This window comes from Cricetulus griseus (genome assembly GCF_003668045.3).
Source record: "Cricetulus griseus strain 17A/GY chromosome 1 unlocalized genomic scaffold, alternate assembly CriGri-PICRH-1.0 chr1_0, whole genome shotgun sequence".
NCBI lineage: Eukaryota > Metazoa > Chordata > Mammalia > Rodentia > Cricetidae > Cricetulus > Cricetulus griseus.
In genome coordinates, this window is record NW_023276806.1 from 170,107,216 (window position 1) to 170,131,896 (window position 24,681).

Below are 24,681 nucleotides of genomic sequence, written 5' to 3' on the forward strand. Positions count from 1 at the left end.
CTCTTAACAAATATATGTAGCTAGTGTTATTTTTCTTCAGCATTCTCAATGTTAATTAAAGTAAATAAAATTTATCAGAGTCATTTGGAAAAGTCAATTAAAATATGATGATTAACAAGTGAGACCACTTTGTATACACAAAACAAAACCATGGCCTTTCAGCCATTAATTTTTTAGCTACTAAAATTTATAGCTAACTAACAACCGAGTAGGAAGGGGTAAAAAGGATAAATAAATCCAAAACTACTAAGTGATTTCCTTATTATCATCCCTATCTCCTTTATGCTAGAGTATAAAAGAATACTCTCAATAGGTAGAAAAATATTGTACTTTAACATAACTTACATAATTAAGTTAAATGATATAATTTTAATAGTAATGGCAAATGTAGATGTCCAGGCGAGACGAGTAACTTACTTTATTACAAAGCAGACTTTTATGACTGGCCATAATCATAACAGCATTTCCATTTAGAAGCACAATCAGTAGCACCCTTAAGCCTGTTAGCCACATTAGTTATGCATCTTTAATTCAAGAAAACTCCACTCAAAAAAAAAAAAAAAACAACTCCACTTAAAAAAAAATAGTGCTGTTTGCTTGGGTTTTTTTTTCATACTACTATCATGAAAAATAGGTCTCATAAACTGAATTGGCTCTTGAACTTTGAATGCCCTTTACGTGGTTGGTTAGTAAAAAGTATTACTGTCAAACAATACGCAAAATTACCTGTTTTTTGGTTGTTTAGCTAAAAATCTACCCAAAACTATCTGTTTGCAGTTTTAACAGCAGTTCTTAAACACAACTATTGAGAAAGTGCTAATTTGGAACGCTTGAGGTTTTGAACCATGAAGTTTTAACATGCCGTCATTTGATTGTGACTAGATTAAGTCCTGTGGTTAAGGTCAGGTGCCAGAAGCAGTGATCCCCACACCAGAGCATGTAGCATTGTTTTCAGTAGTAGTGACAGCTATAAAGGATTTCTATCCAGTTTCTCAAGCTTCTGAAATAATTACCTTTTTTTTAAGCTTGAGAAAAGCTCGCTCTCCCTCCTTCTCTCCTCTCTCCTCCTCTTGCTCCCCCCTCTCTCTCTCCTAGTCTAGACTGGAACTGACATTCTCCTAGCTCTGTCCTCCCAAGTGCTGGGATTACAGTTGTGTGCCATCAAGCCTGGCAATGCCGTTCTTCATTTTATTTTAATATATTTACAAAAACTGACAATTTCAGATGAAGTTTTATTTTGTTTCTTTTCCTTACCTTGTATGTTTTCTTCCAAATAAGAAAAAGTTGGTAACTTTTCTTTGAATAATAAACCATATCTATATTAGATATGATTTATATAACAAGTATAATACAAAGAGATTAAAGTATTGAAAACTAGGATGCAATTAATGATAAAGTAAGTCTGAACATGTATCTGTAAAAATGAATTACAAAGCTGGAAGGAAGATAGGTTTACAGCACACTTTCAATCAACCTGAAATTCTACCGCAGGTCTTCAGGTCATCATGTTTTCCATGTCAATGCTTGAAAGCTAAACAACCATTGCATCGATTAGGGCACTTGCTTTTGTCTATTAAACCTTTAACTTCTAGGGAGAGGGATTCTTACAGAAAAGTATTAGAATCCCAAGTCCTGAGTGCTTTGAGATTCAAATTGTATAAATTACATTTAACTTATTCACATGTAAAAATAAAAATTCAGAAAATACTATGTTATTTTCCTCCCAGAAATATTAAGAACACATTGTTCTGAGATAAAATACTGATCTTGTAAGTATTAACAAGTAGTATATAACTACTTTCTTAAGAATTTGTAAGTAACACCAATTTGCAAGATACAGGCTTGAGATATAGGGAAACGGCAGAGATCCATACATCCAATGTACAACATAATCATGGGACGTGTAAGAAGACGGGAAAGTATCCTGTATGCATTATAAGACTTATCATTTATAAAATCTTATATAATCATCCATTGGAACAAGTGATGACAATACTCAGTACACAGTAAATTAGGGTAGCAAGCTGGCAAATGTCTAACCTATTCTCACTCGACTCGGTCCTCTTAGCCTACACATCTGAGCGGTACAATTCTTTTCAAAGTTAGTCTCCTCAAGGAATCATAACCAACTGCTCATGGCAAGTCTGCAAGTGAAACCTATTCTGCAGTTTTATGGCGCCCTCTCACTCACTATAAAATAATACCACTACTGGGTTTTACAACGTAAAGAAACTGAAAAGCAGAGAAGTAAAAAATCTACAACAAGGGAAGTTCAGACTTAAACCTACAACTACCTGCCCTACATAGCTAGTCTACAAAGGATGTAATATATATATATATATATATATATATATATATATATATATATATATACACAAACCTGAACTTCAAGAAAATGAAGGATTAAATTAGATTGTTCAAATAGTAACTCAATTAAGACTTATGCAACAAAAAAGTACTTGTTATATCACTGGTAGGGGCAAGGTTAGAGTTTTATAGTTCTCCTCTCAAATGAACATCGATTTTTATGGAGGGTGAGGAAAACCTTATAGGTGATGAGAGATTTGTGCAGGGCAATTAATAATCATAGCTTGTGACTAGAGAGATAGCTCAGCACTTAAAAGAACTTGCTGTTCTTGGAAAGGGTTTGGGTTCAAGTTCAACCAACCAAATGGTGGCTAACAACTGTCTATAAATTCAGTCCCAGGGGATCCACAGCAAGAACAAGGTACATAGACATACATGGACACATAACACCCATACACAGAAAATGATAAAAATAAATACTTTAAAAATATTAGTTTAATGACTGAAAAGCTCAAGAGCTATTGTTTTCTATTTCATCAAGCATGCAGTCACATAATGTTTATTATTTACTGACTGCCTATTAATGTTTTTATATTTCTACCCCCAGCCTTCTACTTAACACCAGTCTTGTTTTACAAAGGTGACTGTGACTCGGGCCTTAATCAATATGTTCAAGGCTTAAAAAAAAAAAAAAATGCCAAGCTCAGAGGAAAAGGTAAGAGTTTTCTCTGCTTTAGGTTGGAGAGAAGACTCAGGTTAATAGTTCTTACTGCCTGCTCTTCCAGAGAACCAACCTTCAGTGCTCAGCACCCATGCTGAGTGGCTCACAACTGCCTATAACTCCAGCTCCAGAAAATTCCATTCCTGCTGTGTGAGCCTGTGAGCCTGTGTGTGTGTGTGAGAGAGAGCTCTCTCTCTCTCTCTCTCTCTCTCTCTCTCTCTCTCTCTCTCTCTCTCTCTCTCTCTCTCTCTCACACACACACACACACACACACACACACACACACACACGATAAATCTTTTAAAAAATTTCCTCTATCTTCCCCCTATACCATTTTATACAAATTGGATAAAAATAATTACAAATGAAATGAAATAACTTCAAAAAGTACCAATAGAGGATTTTCCCTAACAAGAGAGTGGAACATACATAATCTTGTAAGCTTGATTGAAATATTGAAATGATAAGAACTGCTGAAAGGTTATGGGCCTCAAGAAAGAAGTTCAGAGAATTCAATAAAGAAAGAGAGATGGATGGTTGAAAACAGGCAGGTTGGAGGAGGGTTAAGTCATATTCTCTAGGACTATAAATTTTAACTTACAATAACAGAAAAAAATGTTTATAGTACCCAGGAGAAAAGAAGCAACGACTTTTTTCCTTCTCATTCTAAAGAGAAAAAATGACATAATAGAGGCATTTTCATGAGAATAAGAAGATTTCCTGTGTTATGATGTAGTGATCGGTTCATCACCCAGACTTATTTCCGATTCCACTGCAGACAAAAGGGATTTGGATGTCTTCAGGCTAGCTTCATGGAAATAAGGCAGTTTCATACGTAGAACAAATAATGTCACTCCTCCTAAAAAGCCTCATTTCTAAACAAGCCAGGCAAAGGCCAACTCCTTAAGGTAAACAAATTGGGTTATCATCGATGTCATGGTCTAGAGCTCACTGAGTCATGTTTCAAATTATTTGGCAGCTCCTGCAGGATTCCTGGAAAAAGTTGGATTAAGAATCTGGCCAGGTTCTTGCTGACACTGTACAACTCTTGTGGCCACTCTTAACAAAAGTGATTTCCTATAGCTCAATACCAATATAATTATTAAAGGCCTTAAAAATCTTCCTTATCTTACATATAAACTTAAGTTACCCAGTATAGACTATAATAAACCTATACATAAACAATATATAGTATGTTAACATTTGTTGCTAACTTCACAGAGCATAAAATCTAGTGGCAAGTAAATTTATGATGTTTCCAAGTTTCATTTTAGATGCACAGTACATAACAGAACAAAAAATGATTCTATTTTTTTTGTATTTATGCATATGTTGTGGGTGGGATGGTCTGTATGCACTGCCCACAGAGGCCAAAAGAGGGCTTTGGATCTCCTGGAAGAGAAATTATAGGTGACTATGAGCTACCTGGTGTGGGTTTGGGAACTGGACCTGCAACCTCTGGTATATTTTGCTAGTTTTCAGCATTTCAGTCCATTTGTATTTTATTGGAAATAAAATGACACCAGTTGCATCTGAATTTTAGCTTTCACAGTCAAAATATCATAACTCTGTACCTTTTTACATACCTACTCCACTTTCTTGAGCCATTATCTTGTTTTAAATAAATTATCTTGTTGAAAATAACCTGTCCATTTATTGTGGTATTGAAATAAATAAACACCATGGAAATCTTGGGCTGTTTTTATACCACCCCCTCATTCACTATCTCTTATGAATGTCTATTCTCTTCTGAATTATATAGTTTCATTATTAAAATCAGCTACTTAACCCACATAGAACTGTGAAAGGAGACACTTTTATTTTCATCTAAAACATTTAAATGATCAGCGATGAACTTTTATAAATATTTCCTTCACTCATAAATATTTAATTCAAGGCCATCTTGTCTTGGTCTTATACCAATTGCTTTCTAATTATTCTATTTTTTTCCACATGAAGTAGCATGTCTCATCAATATCTGTTCTTTAAATCTTCTACTAACTCCCCAGTGATTGTACCCAAACAAACTTTAGGAATTTTCTCAAAGTATTTGATCAAATTCTTTTACAAACATTTATTGTTATTGCATTAAAATCTTCGGATATGGACTTGGAAAGACAGTTCAATCAGTAACATATGAGAGGGTGAGTTTAGGTTCCCAGCACCCACATATTCTGTTACCTCAATGCAATCTAGAAGAATGGGAACTGAGGCAGGCAATATAGACAATCTGTGAATCCCGGGTTCAATGAGAGACTATGTCTCAGGAGTTAATGTGGCGAGTTCGCTCACGAGGGCATACATATACACACATGAGATAGCACACATAGTAGGACACAATCACAAAAATTTATGAATCTCTTTTGTTAAAAGGAGAGTCAACAAAACTGAGTTTGTCCATTAAAGATTTATAAGTATTCATATCTGCTCCCCTCTCTCCTCAAGGGATTATAATCTTTCTTGTCCCCAATAAAGGCAATGATATTCATGACAACAGATATAAAATTTTTCACTTCTTCATCGTGTCTTCCAACCTAAGTCCAGATCTCTGGTTCCAAATCATACCCAACTAATATCTGATGAATAATTGTGTTATATATCAATTTGGAATCAAGTGTTATATTTTTTCTATGTGTGTCAGAGCAAGAAATTCATTTTATTTTTTCTCAGAATCTGTGATGAAATAGAATTACATGTAACCAGTGAGAATTACTTGACAAGATTAGGTGGTATTTTAATTTTCAAGGTTTTTATTTTATTTATGTGTGTGTGTGTGTGTTTGTTGCCTGTTGCCTGGATGCATCTCTTTGTACCACAGCAGGCATTGGCTTTCCTGAAAGTGGAATGACAGATCATTTTGAGGGGCCATGTGGGTACTAGAAATTGAATCCAGATACTCCGGAAGAGTAGCCAGTGCTCTTAACCACTGAACCATCTCACTAGCTCTAATTTTCAGCTTTTACTTCAATGTCAGAAGTAACAATAGGACAGAAGGAAATCTGGTTATTATTTTTAGTGTATTTATGCCACAACTTATCTGTTAATCTTAATTGCTGGTGTTTGTGATAGGTTACATCTGAACCTTTCCCCAATCTTATTCATATAACAACATAGTTTAAATGACCCAGATACTATAGCCCTGACTGGAAATACTCAATGGCTATTGCAACTAGCAGGGGAAAAAAATCACATGATTCCAATTGGGGTTCCTTACTTTCTGACAATACAGTTAATAGTTGAGACTGTAATAAAGTGCTTGAAGTAAAATCAAACATTTCCAGGTTTTAGACTAAGAGGTCACTGAAACAGGTTAAAAATGGAACTAAGGGTATTGAATTTAAGAGAATCCTTAAATCCTGAAAAGTAGTTTTTCATCAAAGAAAATATACAAAGAGTGTGGGGGAGGTTGGGGATACAATGGAGTGTGTATTACATTATATTTATCTAATCATCCAGACATGGGTTAAATTTTAGAAAAAAATTTTAAAAGGTTCTAATTTGTAGCGTGAGGTTAAATACAGGAAACCTGTGATGTGCCGTCAAAATTGAACTTGGAAAGAAGCCAAGACCCTGTGTCAATATTTCTCTTCTTCCAGCTAGAGCTCCTGGTGTTCTTTTGGTTAATCAATTTCCTTTCTACTTTCAAGGAAATAAATCACGAAAACAATCGATTCTATTGGATTGGGGCCAATCCCAGCCAATGCTCAGAATCTTCAAAAATTAAGGAGTAAGGGCGTGTGTGTGTGTGTGTGTGTGTGTGTGTGTGTGTGTGTGTGTGTGTGTGTGTGTGTGTGTGTGTGTGTGTTCTTGTATGGGTTGAGGGAGGCGAAAATCCTTCCCGTCAGAATACAATCCCCTTCAAAATTATGTACTACTAAAATACTCAAAAATGAAAAAGAAGAAGGAGGAGGAGGAGGCGGAGAAGGAGGTGGTAGTGGAGGAGGAGAAGAAAGGGGGGAGAAGGAGAAGGAAGGAAGGAAGGAAGGAAGGAAGGAAGGAAGGAAGGAAGGAAGGGAAAAAGAAAACACAAAATAGAATGCTAACTAGTGTTTTAAAACAAAACAAGATTTACACCAGGAAAAAAAGGAATAAATGTGCACTAGCATGAGAAGAAATAATTCATGCAATGTCAGTTGAGAAACAGGGTTATAATAGCCTCAAGATAATGAGAAAGGATTCTCCATTGCCAGAAGAGTAGCATAAAATGTTTAAAAAATTTAAAAAGGAGTTTTAAAGACATGTTTACTGTATATTCCTGAAACAAGTAACATTTATTGATAATATGTAGTATTTTATTTATAATATGAATTGTATTTGTATTAATTACTATGATTAATATTCATCCTATTTTTATTTACTACTTAAGAATGAGATTCAACAACAACCTCCAAAACTTTCCATAATTAACATATCAGCAACAACTTAGTGACTGGAACAAGACCCTGCTGCACATTCTATTTGCTGTCATTATTCATTGTAAATAGGGCAATGGTCTCTATCCATATTGACAACATTAGAACTTAAAGAAAAATAAAATAAAGGATCAACAGGAAAGTTAAATCAGATTTTTCTGTAAGAAGCAACGTTTTTTCAACCTATTAGTAAAACCACACATTAATGCACACACAGCATACAGAGAATTGGTAATGTATTTTACTTTAAACTTTACTTCTATGACTGCCCCTGAGGCTCATGTGTATTGAAGTTTTCATAGGAGAGACTGAGCAGACCTCAGAAGCATGGTCTTCCTGACTTTCTCCATAGAGCTCACCCTTTGCCTCTGATTCCCTAAGCCACAGAAAACCCAGAATTTTTCTTCCCTAACATGGGTAATAAAATGAAGACAGCTTCTCCCCAGAAGCAAAGAAGAGATATGCTTAGAAAAGCCAATCTCTCAGTTCTCCGGTTATCCTTGAAGACCCTTACCCCAGAGGACACTGTTCCATATCAAGTAGATGGAAGGAATTGTACAAAAACAAAAAACAAAAACAAAAAACAAAATCCAACAACAACAACCAAAAAAGAAAAACATAAGAAGGACATAACACATATGTCAAATGGTTTCCCTTCGGTGACTGACCATTGATTCTGATCCATCTGTCTGATCCATTTCTATATGGCTTTCCTAGCTTCACCAAGCTTCAGCATAAAGTTAACTTCCCTTCCTAACTTCCCTTAGTCTATGGGCTTTTCTTTCTAAAGCTTTCTATCACAAACAACTGATTAAAACGCTTGCTCTACCTCTGACACACTCTTATTGATGAAATACCCCATATTTCTGTCTTTGCAGCTGCCTATTCTAAATGCACGCAACAGGAACTTCTCATTTCTTTGACCCAAGTTTGCAAGATGGTATCTTTACACACACACACACACACACACACACACACACACACACACACACACCCCTCTCTTCCACACACTGGGTCTATCTAGAAAAGTGTCATCACACACTGCATCTCTTAGAATGCCAGATTTTGAAAATGTAATGAATTTTGCAGGTAAAATAATGCTTCAGTTTGTGAAATGCAGTAAAACCTGTATTTACCACTGGGTAAAACAATTCACCCTATGGCTATTATCCTGCAAAAGATTTAAAACCATACTTTCTTCTCATTTACCTCTATTTATGTGTCAGAAAACTGATTTTTGCAAACATAACACATTGTGGTTTTTTTTTCATTTTTTTGGAAATCATAGAATACAAAGAATATAATTAGGTATTAATTTGAGTGTATTCATTTCCTTATAATTTGATTTGAAAATAAAAAAAGAGCTTCATTCTTTTTCCTTACCACAAACTGGCAAAAGTATGAATTAATGAAACAGGTGGGCTTCTGTGGTTTTAATAGCAATGAAATATAATCATCTGTCTCATATCATATTTCCAGGAAAGCAAGTGATATTGAGACCTAAGCAAGATCCTTAAGCGGACACTCTATTGACATTCAAGTGTATGGACTCCCCAGGGGGACTATATATCTTGCTGTCCTGTGTTTAATTGAAACTTTAAACAAAATATATTACCTATTTAATGCAGCTGAACTGGATGCTGCCCTTTGTAGTGTACAGAGTAATGCCAAGCAAGTTGGTTGAAACCACAGTACATAACGTGGATGTTATGTCAAGCAGAAAATAAAAAGTAAAACTTAAACTCCTGTAGTAAGATGAGAAATGAACATCTGTAGTTTTGTGTTCATAAATTTTATAAATTTATTGTATTGAAACACAGCCCAAAGTGTATGTCTTCTCCTATCTTTTTGGCTATTTAACTTCCTGAGGAAATTTTTCACGTCTTTCTTATTTACACTTGCCTTTATCTTAAAAATTAGAATATTATTTAGGGAGTTACAGAGATTAATACTTAATCTAATGATATATAATCATGACTAAATATTTAGGACTGATGTATAGATTTCCCAAGAGTGCCCATGGAATCAGTCACGGAAAATATCTCATGAAATACATACAGGAAAACAGGTAGCAAGTGAAGCTTAACAGTGCTGGAGTGTTAATGCTTCCACTCAAAAAGTGGAGAGTTCAAATCTCCTACAGTTGAAAACTAGCTCTTTTCATTCAGCGTGCCCACCATGCTGAGCCATCCCTCTTAGGAAAAACCTGTCACAGATCACAAAGCATGCAAAGCATCATAGGATGACATCAATCTGCATATTCTCTGAATATATTCTGCAGCACAGGATGATGACAGTGACAGACAGGACAAGGAGGAATGAGATAATCAAAGAGGAGAGAGAGAGAGAGAGAGAGAGAGAGAGAGAGAGAGAGAGAGAGAGAGAGAGAGAGAGAAGAAGAAGAAGAAGAAGAAGAAGAAGAAGAAGAAGAAGAAGAAGAAGAAGAAGAAGAAGAAGAAGAAGAAGAAGAAGTTCGACTACAATCCATGATTTTTTTTTTTTTTTTTAATGAAGTCAAAACCTATACAGGAGGCTAAGTGGAAAACGAACTTTTTATCCAAATTCTACCAGATGAACTAGCACAAAAGTTACATATTTCAGGAAAATGTAAGTGATAAAGTTTGCCTGTTGTCACCAGCAGGTCTAACAGGATCTTCTTCTTGAAGGTTTTTTTTTTTTTTTTTTTTTTTTTTTAATGTAAGTAACAGTCTAATGGTCACTGAGAGCTATTATGACACAACTCTTTTATCCCACAAGTTACCTGCTCAAAAATAGAATTTGATTCGTAAAAATGTTCTGTACCCCAAATTTCTCTATTAAATCAACTGTATTTTCAATTCACTGATATTTCTTCCACTCTCTGTGAATACTCCAATACAATTGGAGATGCAACTCTCATATCTATAGAGCTACTTTTAGGAGTAGAAAATTAAATCAATGTTGCTCTCTGCTAGAGATTTATTACATGAGGCCTAGGGTTAAAAAATTAATATTCTTTGCATCTGAGACTTAAAAGAAAGAGGAGTATACATAACACAAACAAAACTGCAATCAACAGAAGATGTTCTGAGCACTTTTGTCTAACTGGACAGTAAAGAAATCAGAGGCACGATCAGATCAGGAGGTTGATGGACAAAGCCATGCAGTTTCCCGTTGATGATAAATGCACATGACATGCTACTAAGATGCATGCTAAGAGGATGGAAACTGTGAGCATGTGCAGCAGAGTGACCCCAGGACCACACTGGAGAGTCCAAAGCTGAGTTGCTCTTATTTATTTGATTTGTTCCAGTCAGCACAGCACAGTAAAGAGATGTGATCCTAATTATTCAAACAGTGATTATAGACCACACTGATGAAGATTGTAAACCTCGTCCTCTTGTACTCCAAGCTGTATTACCAAAATGAAATGGCCTAAATCACTTGTATAATTAAACTAAACAATTACTTTGCATTGAGAATGCACAGTAATTTTATTTTCGATAGTAAATAGGCTTAAAATGACCTCTGGGATTGAAAGAGCTCAAACTGATAGAAAAACAATGGGAAGTTACAAGCTAATTGAGCTTTCTTTAATCCTTTAGAATCTTTCAGCAGAGGCGCCTAAGCACAGATAAGGGGAATGAGCCACTGAGAAGATGGAGAGAGACAGAACGTGATCAACTAATCTAAACTGTAATCTGTAGATAGGCTGCATGTCTAATGCAGCGGCTATTAATCACAAGACATGTTCTTTGTAACTAAGTGTTTTAATTTTTGCTTATTTTTAAAAGCATAGTTGTAATTCCAGCAGTAAGGAGATGGGGACAGGAGGAATCTCAAAAAGGAAAAGGTGAGGCATTTTCAGTGACACCAATTGGGTACACAGATTAACTTCTTTGGATTTAAACCACAAAGTATTATGTCTGCCTCCAACAAACTTTAATCTTAACCACTGAACTTGGTTTTCTGGGAGTTAATTACCTATCTTGAAAAATTAAATAGATTATGTTAACAGAATTTTTAAGACACAAGTCTTTTACCTCTGATATTACATGTTACTGTTATTTACCTAATGTTTCAGAGATAAAGAAAAGGAATCCAGACCCAATAAATACCTCTAACAGATGCCAGAATAAAAGATATTTTTATTAAGGATAGAGTGAAAATACATCATAACAAAAGAGAGATACAGAATTAAATCAACTGGAAATAATAATTGTGCTGTTTCACTTCCAATTATTATAAACAAAAGGAGGATTTTGACTGTGGTTCCTGACAAAAATGAGACGTAGGCCTGGAAAGAAAATCAGCAATCACTTGAATTTGCTTTAATTAAACTTTGATGGCTTCAAACTCTCCACTATGACAATAACTACCTATGGAGTAATATTTATAAGTAGGGAAAGATCTGACAACAAATACTTCCATCCAATCTTGGAGATGGGAGCTCTATAGAAATGATGGATGTTGCAATGGCAGGCCAATTTCTAAAGTATGTACCAGGTCAGACCTCCAGGACAATTTTTTTTTTGAGTTAGAAACAAGATTGTTTAACATGCCAATCCCAGGTCCCTCTCCCTCCCCTCCTCCCCTACCACTCCTCCCCCAACTAAAACCCTACCTATCACATATCCTTTCTGCTCCAAAGGGAGGGTGAGGCCTTCCATAAGGTGTCATCAGAGTATCTCTTTGGGATAGGGCCTAGGCCCACCCAGTGTGTTTTGGCTCAGGGAGTATCCCTCTATGTGGAATGGGCTCCCAAAGTCCACACCTATGCTAGGGATAAGTACTGATCTACTACAGAAGGTCCTGTAGATTTCCGAGGTCTCCTCACTAAAATCCATGTTCCTGGGGTCTGCTCATCACTCGTCCTTCTCTGCAACTGGATTCCAGTTCAGTTCAGTGATTAGTTGTGGGTGTCTGCTTCTACTTCCACTAGCTGCTGGATGAAAGCTATAGGATGGTATATAAGTCAGTCATCAATCTCATTATCAGAAGAGGGCATTTTAGGTAGCCTCTCCTCTGTTGCTTAGATTGTTAGCTGGTGTCATCTTTGTGGATCTTCAGACATTTCCCTAGTGCCTGATTTCTCTGTAAACCTAAAATGTCTCCCTCTATTATAGTATCTCGGGGAGGTGTAAGGAGGACATGAGGGAGCAGAAAGGTTGAGTCGGGGGAAGAATAGAAGAAAACCAGGCCAATATTTTGATATTCATTATTTTACTCAATTTTCAAGTGGGAGCTATTATCTCAGCTAGTTTATGAACAAGAACACCAAAGCTGTGTAATTAAGTAGCTTGTCAGGCATACTCACCTAGAAATTGTCAATCTGAACCCAGGCTCTCTAGTTTTAGAGCCTACCCTACACTGAGATGCTGCCATCTAACCCAACTTATTATCTCAAGAGTCCAATAAGTCCCACAAAATTAAAGTCACATATTGTCTACAAGCAAATTTAACACCCACCTTCTGACATGGTCTCTCAACATTGTATGTGTTCACACACATTATTCATTTAATTAAAAGTTTAACTTCTGTTTGGACATGATATATAGTATCTGTTATATTTCTGAAGGTTTCAGTTTGCCTAATTATTCAAGGAAGACATTCCCTATTAGTTACTACCACACCTGGGTCCTATGAAATCAAAGTGAATAATAAGAATATATTTTAGATTAATTGTGTGCTTATATATGCATATTCATAGTAAAATTAAATAAGGAATCTGAAAATATGGAGAACTGAAGTTCAGGAAGAAATTTATTAACCCTCCTTTGAATTACAACAAAAGTGGGAAAGATATGTCCATCTGGTGTTCGGAGCAAGTAAAATGCATACAACACATAGTCCTAAAATGTTCAAAAGAAGGAAAAACCTAAAGGACTAGCTGGAATTTTTTAAAAAGAACTTCAGTGAATTTATTACAACAACATTCCAATACAGTCATATTTTTACATGCATTCTGTTAGCTCTCCTACAACCTAAAGCAGAGAAAAACAAGAACAGACACACACACACACACACACACACACACACACACACACACACACACACACACACACACACACACACACACAGGGCTTGGGGTAGTGGCCATGAAAGGGTGAATGAACAAGACCTGTAAAAAATGAATACTTGCTGACTGAATCTAGCCAGACATTATAATCCATCACCGATCCCTAAAGGGCACTAATAATATGTAAATGTGTGAATTGGAAAACACAGTCAAGGCTGTTGATAAACTTGATAGGATAATCAGCACATGCTGACAGCCTAATGAAACTGATGAACTGATAGAGCAGCTTATCTCCCAGGCCATTTTTTTCCCTTGTCAAACAGAGGCTAATCAAAATGTATTAGGATTTAAAGCAAACACTCAGGGGATTTAACCCATTTGATTAGGAGGTGAATTCACTCTCGGAGAAAATTATAGTTTCCTGAACAACCGAAACTATAAAACCTGACCAGCTGACAGATCTTCACATAAAATCAAACAGAAGGCAGCCACCGTAATTACAGACAGAATCCACTATTGGAAATTATATTAGGGTCCTCCCCTGGAAAATTGTCAGGATGATTTTCAGAATCTGAGCAAAGACACTACCTCCTTCCATAATGGAAAATAATACAAAGAGCCAGACAATGGCTCCAGGGAATCAGTTATCTTCTTCTGCCTGGGCGAGCTCAGCTTTCAAGGAACCTAAAGAGAGGAAGATCCCAAGGTAGCAGCTCAATTCTCAACCCAATTTATTTACATAAAATAATTGAATGAATTTTCTGAAATCACGAACTGTTGAGAATACTAGCACTTCCCATTAGTAATAAAGAGACCACATGCAGTTTGTCACCAAAGAACTCAATACCTACACCAATTTCAAAGATACCTTATTTGACAATTGATTAAAATCTGGGAGCTAACGTTATGAATAAAATCAAAGTAAAATCACTCTCTATTCAGATAAACCTGGAGGAAGCACTCATTTTAGTATTTATTTTGTTTTGAAAAAATATCTGGCATTAAAATTTAAAGTCTAAGGAAAACACCCAATCTAGGTACATGTGATATTCTGGTGTGTGGTTCATTCACGTGGACAGACAGTAAAATGCTTGAGAGTAAAAGACACTGTTTTAATCCAATAAAAGCTTGAAGGCAAAAGTATATTTAATGAAGCTAATCTTTACCATGGAGGAATTATATCAAAGAAAGAGAAATATCTTCTGTCCCCTTTGATGTGGGCATTCAAACACTTTAATGCTGGGTAGACCAGTTGGAGGTGCATCTCCCAGAGACATGGAATGACATTATTAACCTTTTCTCAGTTTGATTTTCTTTTCGGTTTACTGAGAGCTATATTGTGCCTCATCCCATAACTGAACTATGTCTGCATTTCCTATCATTTAAGAAAAGAAAAGAATATGAGTTTTCTTGTTTTTTGTTTTTTTCCAAAAACACACATTCAAGTCATGGAGCCTTTGGGAATTTGTGTGAATGCACAACCAAGCAAGTAGTATTAAATTTCTTAAAATATATGATTTATAATAAATATTAGCCTGTATGTCACATAGCCTGATCCTAGTTATTTCATATATATGAGGGAGACCTGGCAATATCAAAGGATTTGATTAGATCTGATGCATAGTGGGTCTGAATTTGCAATTTCTGCTTTGGGGACATGGAAATACTTGATTGGAAGACAGAAGCAGTCCTTATGATCTCCAGTTGCTGGAAAGAGTCATGCTAACCCATCAACATGTCATCCAGACTACATTTTTCCAAGGTTCTCATGCTGTATAGGGAGTTTTACTTATGTCTACCATCACATAGCTGTGGCAACATTTCCTGATCAGTAATGGATTAATCTATTGGTGATAAGAGATTGATTAAAATTTCCAGTTCTTCACCTTTGGAAACCACGGGGGGGGGGGGTAGAGGGGATCTGTATCCTAGATTTATGTACATTCTGATTGGTAAAGAGAATTAAATGGATTACTCAAGAAGATAAACAATTGAAATAACACTTTACCATGTTCACAGTCTCATTCCTATCTCAAATAATACTCTGAAAAAATAAAACAAAACAAAAAACACAGGGACCCAAGGCTTTATCCATGAAAGCAACACAAGATGCATCTTTTCCATGTACCATAGTTCATGCATCTCCACATCACTACAGGACGAGTACTGAAAACCTTCCAATAAAGTGAATAATATACTAAAAATTATTATAAATCTGGTAAATTCATTGAAATAACTATATATTACACACATACCTAAATAAAACCACAATTATACATATTATGAGATATTACAAGATACTACTTTCTCATTGCATTTAAGTTCAGTACTACTAGGTACTGAAATGATATTGAGAATCCTTTGCAAAAACTATGGAATTTGGCAAATGTGTTGGGCACGCTGTATTAGTTCATGTCTTTGCTCTGCCACAATCTGGACAACACACAGTGGGCACATTGCTCTGTGACTACTAATAAGATAGTAGAAATCGACCATGTAAACACAGGTTCTTCTTTCTCCACAAGCCCCTGACAATCAATTAAAACAGTAGAGTTGTACTTACCCATCATGTTATATAAGCTCTGGGGGGCAAACTGCCTTGGCATTTTCTGAATTGCTTCCTTATATACACTCAGGGCTTCCTAATTTAAGGAACAAAAAGAAACATAAATCATCATTAGAAGACAGGGATAGTCACTGAAAGTAAGATAATAACGCTTCTCCAAAGTTAAAACTACCCATTTCTGTTTCTTAATGGTTCACTAGAGGAAAATAATTGAGCCATCCTTTGCTATCACACTGCCTTAATTTCACGAGTGAAAACAGCCCAGTGAGGAATGCCACATAAAAATTTAACTTAACAAGGAACTGAATGTTGGCAATGCACTTTTAATATAAATTTTCCAGTTCACACAGACTACTCAATAAGAAGAGCTAAAAAACATTCATATTTGGAAGTAACACATTAGTCATCATCCCAAGTCTATGTTTCAACTCAAGCAACCGTGGGGTAGAAACAAAGTACCAGCAAGCAAATACATCTTCCTACTGTCAGGAGGCACTGGCGCCGTTAAATGAAATTGTTCTAGAGGGTGAATCTTCTTCCTCATGTTGAAGTTGGGTTTTTGTTTTTTATTTGGGTGTTTTGGGACAGGGTTTCTCTGTGTAAAAGCTCTGGAGCTTGCTTTGTAGACCAGGCTGCACTCAAACTCACAGAGATCCACCTTCCTCTGCCTCCCAAGTGCAGGGATTAAAGGCATGATGCCACCACCACCTAGCTCATATTGCAGTCTTAAGATAAATAAGAGTATGTGTATGGGATGTGAGGATGTCATGACAGATGACAGTTTAAGGGAGGAGGAAGACCAAGGATGCCATGTAGTCATGGTTTCGGTGAGTAAAAAGCTGGGGGGCGGGGGGATCATGTAATTTACTAGACAGTGTCTTGCTCAATACTCCCTCTACATTAAAAATGCATTATTTCTATTCAACTGCTATTAGAAGAATTACGGAAAATAGGCCACATTTAGATCAAGTTAAATTCTTAATATTCAGAGTACAAATAATGTCCCTTTTTAAAAATATAAAACATGGAATAAAAGGGTAGTGATTCTAGAAACTATATCTTGAATCAAAGAAATGGTGAGCTGGGTGTATGCTAACAGTCACTACATTTGTCAACAGACATTGAAGTATGACTATATTAACCTTTCAAAAGACTGTAGTGGACCCAGGAAGGTTAGACAACACTAAGGCTATCTCAGAACAGGAGGACAGGGCGGTGTGGACATACTTCATAATGTCCTTGCTCATGATAGAGTTTCCCCAGGTTGTAGAGACAGCTGGTTACAGAGCTCTTATGTGCATGAGGGTCCTTCAGGTTTTCATCTGGAATCTCAGAACACTTCAAGAATGTCCGTCGGGCTTCTTCTGTCTTCCCTTGGTTCATCAGAATAATGCCCGTATTTAAATATGCAGCTGAGAGGGGAAAACAAACAGAAAGTTGAAGTGATATACACGGTGGATAAAAGGTATATTAGCTTCATCTCTGTTCCAAGAGATATTTCTTATTTATTAAAAAATATTAAATATATATGGAACAGGCATAGGTGGCAATAGTGGTAGCAATAACCCCAAGTATTCCTAAAAAGACCCATAATTGTCATTTCAGTCAACTGAATTTCCAAGATTTTTGAGTTCAAAATCTAGTTATATGGAAGATTGAGCTATCAGAGTACTTGGCAAAAACAGGAAATGGCATTAAAGAATGAAATTCAGAGAGAGAGGATTGTTAACATTAACAAATATTTAGAAATAGGAATGTCACATATAGCTGCTTTCTCTGAAAGGTTCTAACACAGAGACAATTATTACAAATGAAAGGAGTCATTAGAAAGATTCCAAAACTTCAATCCTACTTACAAGCCAGGGTCGGCCTGCTCCCGATGGCCAGTTTATAATAATTCAATGCTTCAGTAAACCTGCTGTTCTCCTGGAGCAGCAACCCTCTGCATGAGGAGAAGAGAGATACTGAGAGGGCCTGCATGCCTAAACAGAAAACCACACATTTTCATTTTATATTCCAATGGTAAAAGTGGTCAACAGCCCAATAAAAATGCTGACCTGGCACCATAAAACTAAATTCTAAATGGAAGGAAATGATCCCTCAGGAGGGAAAATCCTACAGAGGTATCCGTGTAGCCTTGTTCCATGAGAAAGTATTAAGAAGGATTTTCAGAAAGACTTCTGTAACCAATAAACCTTCTCCTTGCCAGACTTCTTCCCCTTCCACTTGAATTGCTAGCCACCTGGATTTCTGTTGGGGGCACACATACTTTCTCATCACATCACCAAGGAAACCTTGGAAAGCAGGGATATATGTACAGAAACATGAGAGGCCTCCCTCACTGGTTGTTGCTTTGGTGATATTTGTTCACGACGCCCCAAGAGGCAAAAGGCTAAAAGCAGTCTGGTTCAACAGCAAACGCAGATCCAGATGCAGTAAAGAAACAATGAAAAGAACTGAAGGCCATCTATTTCTATGCTGCTTGGTTTTAGTCAAATACACTTGAAAATTTCAGAACACTTTGCAAATTCAGTCTACCGGGCAGAAACACATCTTCCTCTCCAGACCCTCAGACTCTAGGGACCTCTCTCTGAGGCTCCTTAAATAGTACCCAAATGTATTAATCAACCATTCCCAACCCCACCCTTATGACATCAATGAAACTCAAGTATAACCATTTCTATGAAAATAAGATGTCAGGAAACAGAACTAATTAGCCAGCCTCCCAATGGGCTTTGGTCTAGGCCCTTCTCTTGTAAACAGTAAGTATCTTACAGACATAAGGTATATCTAGTGGGCCAAGGGCTGCTGTTATAATGCCAACTGCAGACTCCACTTGCCAGCTTCCTTGGCTATTGGAAGGCGCGTAAACTGGAGGTCAGAGAAAAGAAAAAGCCATTGTCAAAACATGCTTTTGTTGAGTATTGCTATGGTTAGGATTGGCTGAGTGTCTGCCAAGGACTCATATTTAGGAATTTGGGACCTTCAGTGGAGTCCCTGCTGGACAGTGATGAGACCCTTGAAGGATGGGGCCTGGTGGGAAGAGGTTAATTGCTTTCCACTGCCTTACAAGTTGCTAAATGTGATCTCCCAGATTATGTTTTGAAGAGATCAGTTATTTAAAAATCAAAAAAAAAAAAAATGACCAGCAACAACAACAAAGGCTGGCCTCCGTCGGGTTCTCTTATATTGGCTCCATGTTTCACCATGTGGACTACCCACATATGTGAACTGCCCACTCTACGACAGCCATTCAAACTGCTCACTGCATCTTCCTTCCTGGATTCCATCTTCCCTTAGGTTTGGCATTGTGTTTCCCCAGTCTTCTTCCATTTCCGAGACCATCCTATACAGAATGAAAAGCCTGGCTAGTTGGTCATTCATACACTGCTTTACGAGAGGTTGGTGTCTGCCTCTGCTCTTCATAAGCGAATGGTCTGCACACCATCATGCATCAATGTGGCTTATATAGAAGCACGATACCTCCACCCCTGAAGTAATGAATACTCTCCCAACACCAGATGCTTCTATCAGCTGACTGAGCCATCTAAGACCTAACTGGAATTCCCAAAGCCAACATATCTAAAAACTGAAAAGAGGAGTACAGAAGCTCCTGCTCAAGATCACACCAAAAGTGAGATAAATGAATTAAAACAAAAACAAAAGCCAACATTCTCTCCTTAGATTGACAGCATCATGAGCATCAGCTGCTAAAATCAGAAAGCTGACTGGCATGCCTGGTCCCTCATTGCTTTTCTCAGTTACACACTTTGTAAAATCTCCAGAGCCATTGATCCTTATAGGTTCCGGCTCTTCACTTGTCCCTGAAGGTTCATCTTTATAACTCTGTCAGAACCCTTTTTATCTTTTCTACCACCCAAGTAACTGAAAAGGCCCATTAATTAGTCTCTACATAATTACCTTTCTAAAGGGCAAATATGCTATTAGGATAGATGGAGGGAATGTGTCGGGATATGTATGGATCTGACTCCGTGTCTAAAGTCAACATGCCTACAGACTGATGTACTTGGCCTCTTGGGATCAGCTATGCTGATGCATTATATTCTGTCAGTTTCCAATTCATAAAATATACACAGAGCAGAGAATGGCATGCAGTGTGAAAATAAAACCTCCCCAATCCTGCCCTGTGTCATAAAGGTAATAATGAGTGACTTCAAGTCAGATAGCCACCGTGAGTGATTAGCACGGAATAAGGATTTCACTGATTCCTTTACCTTGCTATGAATTCTGCATAAAGTAAGCAAGATTCAGATGTACACAGTGTTCTAAGATAATGAACATGAAAACAAGTGACATAAAAATTACTTCATTGGAAGGCAGTCTGATAACATGTCCTAATCAAGAATGGGAAAGGGCAGCTACAGGTGACATCATTAAAGGCTAGTGAGCACAGACACTCACATATTAAAAACAATGTCATCAGACTGATGTTACAAAGGAAGAAACAAGAGTCTAGGAATTAACAAACTAACTGGGGGGAAATTTGATCCTTAGGCAAGAAGATTTCTATTATCTATCTATCTATCTATCTATCTATCTATCTATCTACTATCTATCTATCTATCTATCTATCTGTCATCTCTCTATTTACCCATCAATCTATCATTTACTTATCAAATTATCTATGATTACCTATCATCTATCTATTATCTACCCATAATCTACCATCTATCTGTCTACCATTTATCTCCCTCTATATACCTATCTATTATCTACCATCTAATACCTATCATCTATCTTTTTATCTATCTCTATCTATTTATATCCATCCATCCATCTATCAACCCATCCATCTATCTATCTGAGACAGGCTCTCACTATGTAGCTCTGGCTGGCCTGGAACTCACTATGTAGACCCGACTGACCCAGCACTCTCAGAGATCTGCCTGCCTCTGCTTCCTAACTGCTAGTATTAAAGGTATGCAACCACTACACCCAACTGGATAAGACATAATTTAAGTAACATACAAAGGTCTGTGTATATAGTGACAAGTAGATCAAAATGCAAGCCTAGCAGTCTGCAAATAATTTAAGACTTGGATTATGCTTGATTTTTCTCACCAAAGTCTGTTCAAATTGGTGACCCAGAATGTTTACATACTGGCCATGACAAGAAATTCTTCTAGCTTCTAAATACATTAAAAAGAATAGATTTTAATATATGACGATTTAAGGGGTATTTTACTTCTCTCATTTCTCACGTTCTTCCATTCTCTTAGAACAGTCACTCAAATAAGACTAGTAATTACACAACCTGGAGAAGGAGAAAAAACAACTGTTTCAGTCAAAGAAAATGCACACGAATGTTTGTTACTAGTTCTAACACCTAAATTCTACAAAATTACTTGACATCACACACAGATACACACACACCAGCCGAAATGCCATAGTAGTAAAAGATTGTTCCTTCTTAAGACATGGAGGCTTTTGGTGGTGGTGGTTACTGATAATTCTAAGAATTACCAATGTGTGTACCGAATTTCTTCCAGGAGAAACGTTTATCCATCTTTTCCTCTAGTGTCCTCAAACAGCTTTTCTTCTAAAATGCCACTTAAAAAATAATCACACGAGTAATGTAACTTGATTAATGAAAACCAGTCATAAGAGTAACTACAGTGGATTGGACAGAGTTAAATGCACAATTAAATATAAGTGGCACACAAATCCCTAGTTGGCCCTAAAGACTGACAGAGACAGAAGGAAACATTTATTTAGCACAGTGGTTAAACTAAGGGTGACTTTTCCATTCCAGGGAGTATTTGGCACTGGCTAGAGACTAAAAAGCATGGTTGTCAAAATAGGGGTGCTGGACACTGAAATCAACTGAGTAGCAAGCAGGGGTGTTGGCCACTGGCATCAACTGGGTAGTGGATGGGAATGCTTGTACCATTCACTTACCATGAGAAAAGGCAAGACTGCCTCCCCAGCACAGAAACTGAGGAGCCACAGTTATTTTTTAAGGGTAAGGGACTGCAACACATTTCTTTGTTAATAAAGCTTCTTTGCATACCTATCTGCCATACATACTGCTATAAAGAAAACATAAAATATAGAAAGGAAAATACAAGGATTTTTCAGGAAAATACAACCTATCATTGTTCTTGATGTTTTTATGAGGAAGAGAAAATTATTTTAAAAATTGAAAAAAAAAAAGCATGTCCTGGCCACATCTGACAGTACATGTGAACAAATTGTCAGTGTCTATCTATAATTAAGCTGACTTGTAGACACACATGCCAAATTACCCACAGTGCATGCAAGTATCATATCACTACCATCCATAAATACATGTAGCCTAGTTAATCTTTGATGTTAGTTCAGGATTTCTCTTGGGTACGTAAAGCTATGGAAGCCCAAGACCTTTAACTTACTCACATTCTCCCATTTGTATATAGTATTTGTAATACCTAACATGATATAAATGTAAATAGTTGTTGTACTGAATTTCCTAAGAATAACAAAAAAAATATCTGTCCAAAGCCAGGGATGGTGGCAAACACTTTCCATCTCAACACTCAAGAAGGAGAGAAGAAGGATCTGGAGTTCAAGGCTAGCCTCACCTACACAAAGAGTCAAGGCTGCCCTGATCTATATGACAGCCAGTGTTAAATGCTGGAGTTCAGTATTGTTGTGTCTTTTTCTGAATGATTTTATCTAGTGGTTGGATGAAGAAGGAATACTCAGGAATACTTAGTGCTGGTTACGGTATACGCCTGCTATAAACTGAACTTTACAATTTTGAAGATACCATTGTTTGAAATCACAGTATTCTAGAAACTTGATTAAGGAAAGTCAATCCAAGTTTCGAGAATTCCAAAGTAAAACAAATGAAAAAAAAAATAGCTCAAAGAAGAGATAGCTCTGTAAGGAAAGGCACTTAGAGAAAGTCGAAGGAGTTCGCTTGATACCAGGGGGACTCACATGGTTAAAGGGGAGAACCAACTTCAAGTTTTTCTCAGATCTCTACAGGCATGCTATGCCAAGGGTATCCTCCTCCCCACGTAAATTATAAAACAAATGTTAAAATCATTCAAATCTTCACCTGTGACCTCTGCCTTCAGTTTTAAAAAGGGACTTTAGAAATACTTGAAATAAGAGATTTCCCAAAGTTGGAGTATATACGGTACACAAGAATCTGAACAGTCAAGTGTTCTATAATATGTGGCCCAGTGTAGTGTCTGTGATGAAAGCTACACAAAACTTAAGGGGACAGGACACTGTTGAGAGCCTGGCACATTATCACTGGCAAAATAGTATGGACAATTGATTAACTGCCTTTTCATTTTTTTATTAATTATGGCAAAATCCATAATATTCCTATACTATGCTAATAAATTAAATATTGCCAGTCAGCCTAATTCTAAACAATGAATAGATAATTTTTACTTAATTGTTCCATTATGAAAACAGATGTGTAAAACTACCACAACAGTATGTAAATTGTGCCATGAGAAAGAACAGCTTATTGGGAACCCACAAAATGAACACTTTCCCAAGATGGCAGGTCAGGTGAAGATCCTAGAGAAGTCAAGAGACAAAGGCAGAAGCCAAGAATGCTGAGAACAGCATTCCAGACAGAACAGCCATGGCTATGAAATGCCAGAGTCACAAAGGGTGGCATTTTAAACCTAACAATAGCAATAATAACAGGCTTTGTGAAAATTAAATGACATAATCTATGTAGGAGGAAGCATTTGGGAACACGAAAGGCCAAGACAACTGACAATTAAGACTTTACAGCTGACAATAGGTTGCAGTTGTGAATAGTCATACTCCACCCTTGCCATCAGTCAGGGGACAATGTTTACTCACAATGGCTCACACCAAGTGTTTTAGAAACCCAAAGCTCAATTGTGAAGAAAAATAGCATATTCATCTGAAGCCAAAATAGTCTTCTGAGAATGATTTTGCTTGATCATCCTTTAACACATATAGGAACTTTAAAATTAATGATTTACCGCCCCCATCCGAGATACAAAATAAATTTTAGATCTTTATTTTTCCCTGAAGCAATTTACACATGTGAAATTTCCCAACAGTAATTAATTAATACAAATCAGAGTCATGTTTGAACTTTGCATTAACACAAACTTCTTAATCAAATTTCCTAATTTAGCTGCCCTTACTAGTGAGATTTCAAATCATTTAATTGTGACATGAAACCAGAGATGAATTTCCTCTTTTTTTTTTTTTTTCAAAACTTATGCTCACTTTTAGGCAATGAGTATAACAGGACATTTAAAAACGATTCCTCGCCAGGCAGTGGCGGTACACTTCTTTAAACTCAGCACTCAGGAGGCAGAGACAGACAGATCTCTGTGATTTTGAGACCAGCCTGGCCTATAGAAAGAGTTCTAGATCAGGGTCTAAAGCTACAGAAAACCCTGTTTTGAACACCCCCCCAACACACACACAAAAGAATCCTTAATCTCTATTATTAAATGAAGTGATAATTATCAGCATGGCATACTGTCATAAAACATGAATGCCTGCCTAGTCCCCTAGATAAACTGGAAAGTAGGCAAAACTATCAATTAACTTCATGGCTATAAATGGAAGCAAACTCAAAGTCCTTCTAAGTACAGACTGTAATGAAGGCACTCAAGTCTTGAATTTACATATTTCCTAAGTTACTAGGCACACACCTTCTGTGCCT

The 24,681-nt window shown here is 36.7% G+C and overlaps 1 protein-coding gene across 1 annotated transcript in view; it reads right to left on the reverse strand.

Annotated features, from left to right (window-relative positions):
* The window catches only part of Tmtc2 (transmembrane O-mannosyltransferase targeting cadherins 2), a 178,796-nt gene that overhangs the window by 123,244 nt on the left and 30,871 nt on the right, over positions 1-24,681 (reverse strand). The window contains exons 3-5 of the mRNA XM_035451286.1: positions 17,861-17,946; positions 17,232-17,416; positions 16,002-16,080 (exon numbers count right to left, since the gene is read on the reverse strand). Of these exons, the coding sequence (XP_035307177.1) occupies positions 16,002-16,080; positions 17,232-17,416; positions 17,861-17,946 (350 nt within the window). The remainder of the gene's footprint in view (positions 1-16,001; positions 16,081-17,231; positions 17,417-17,860; positions 17,947-24,681) is intronic.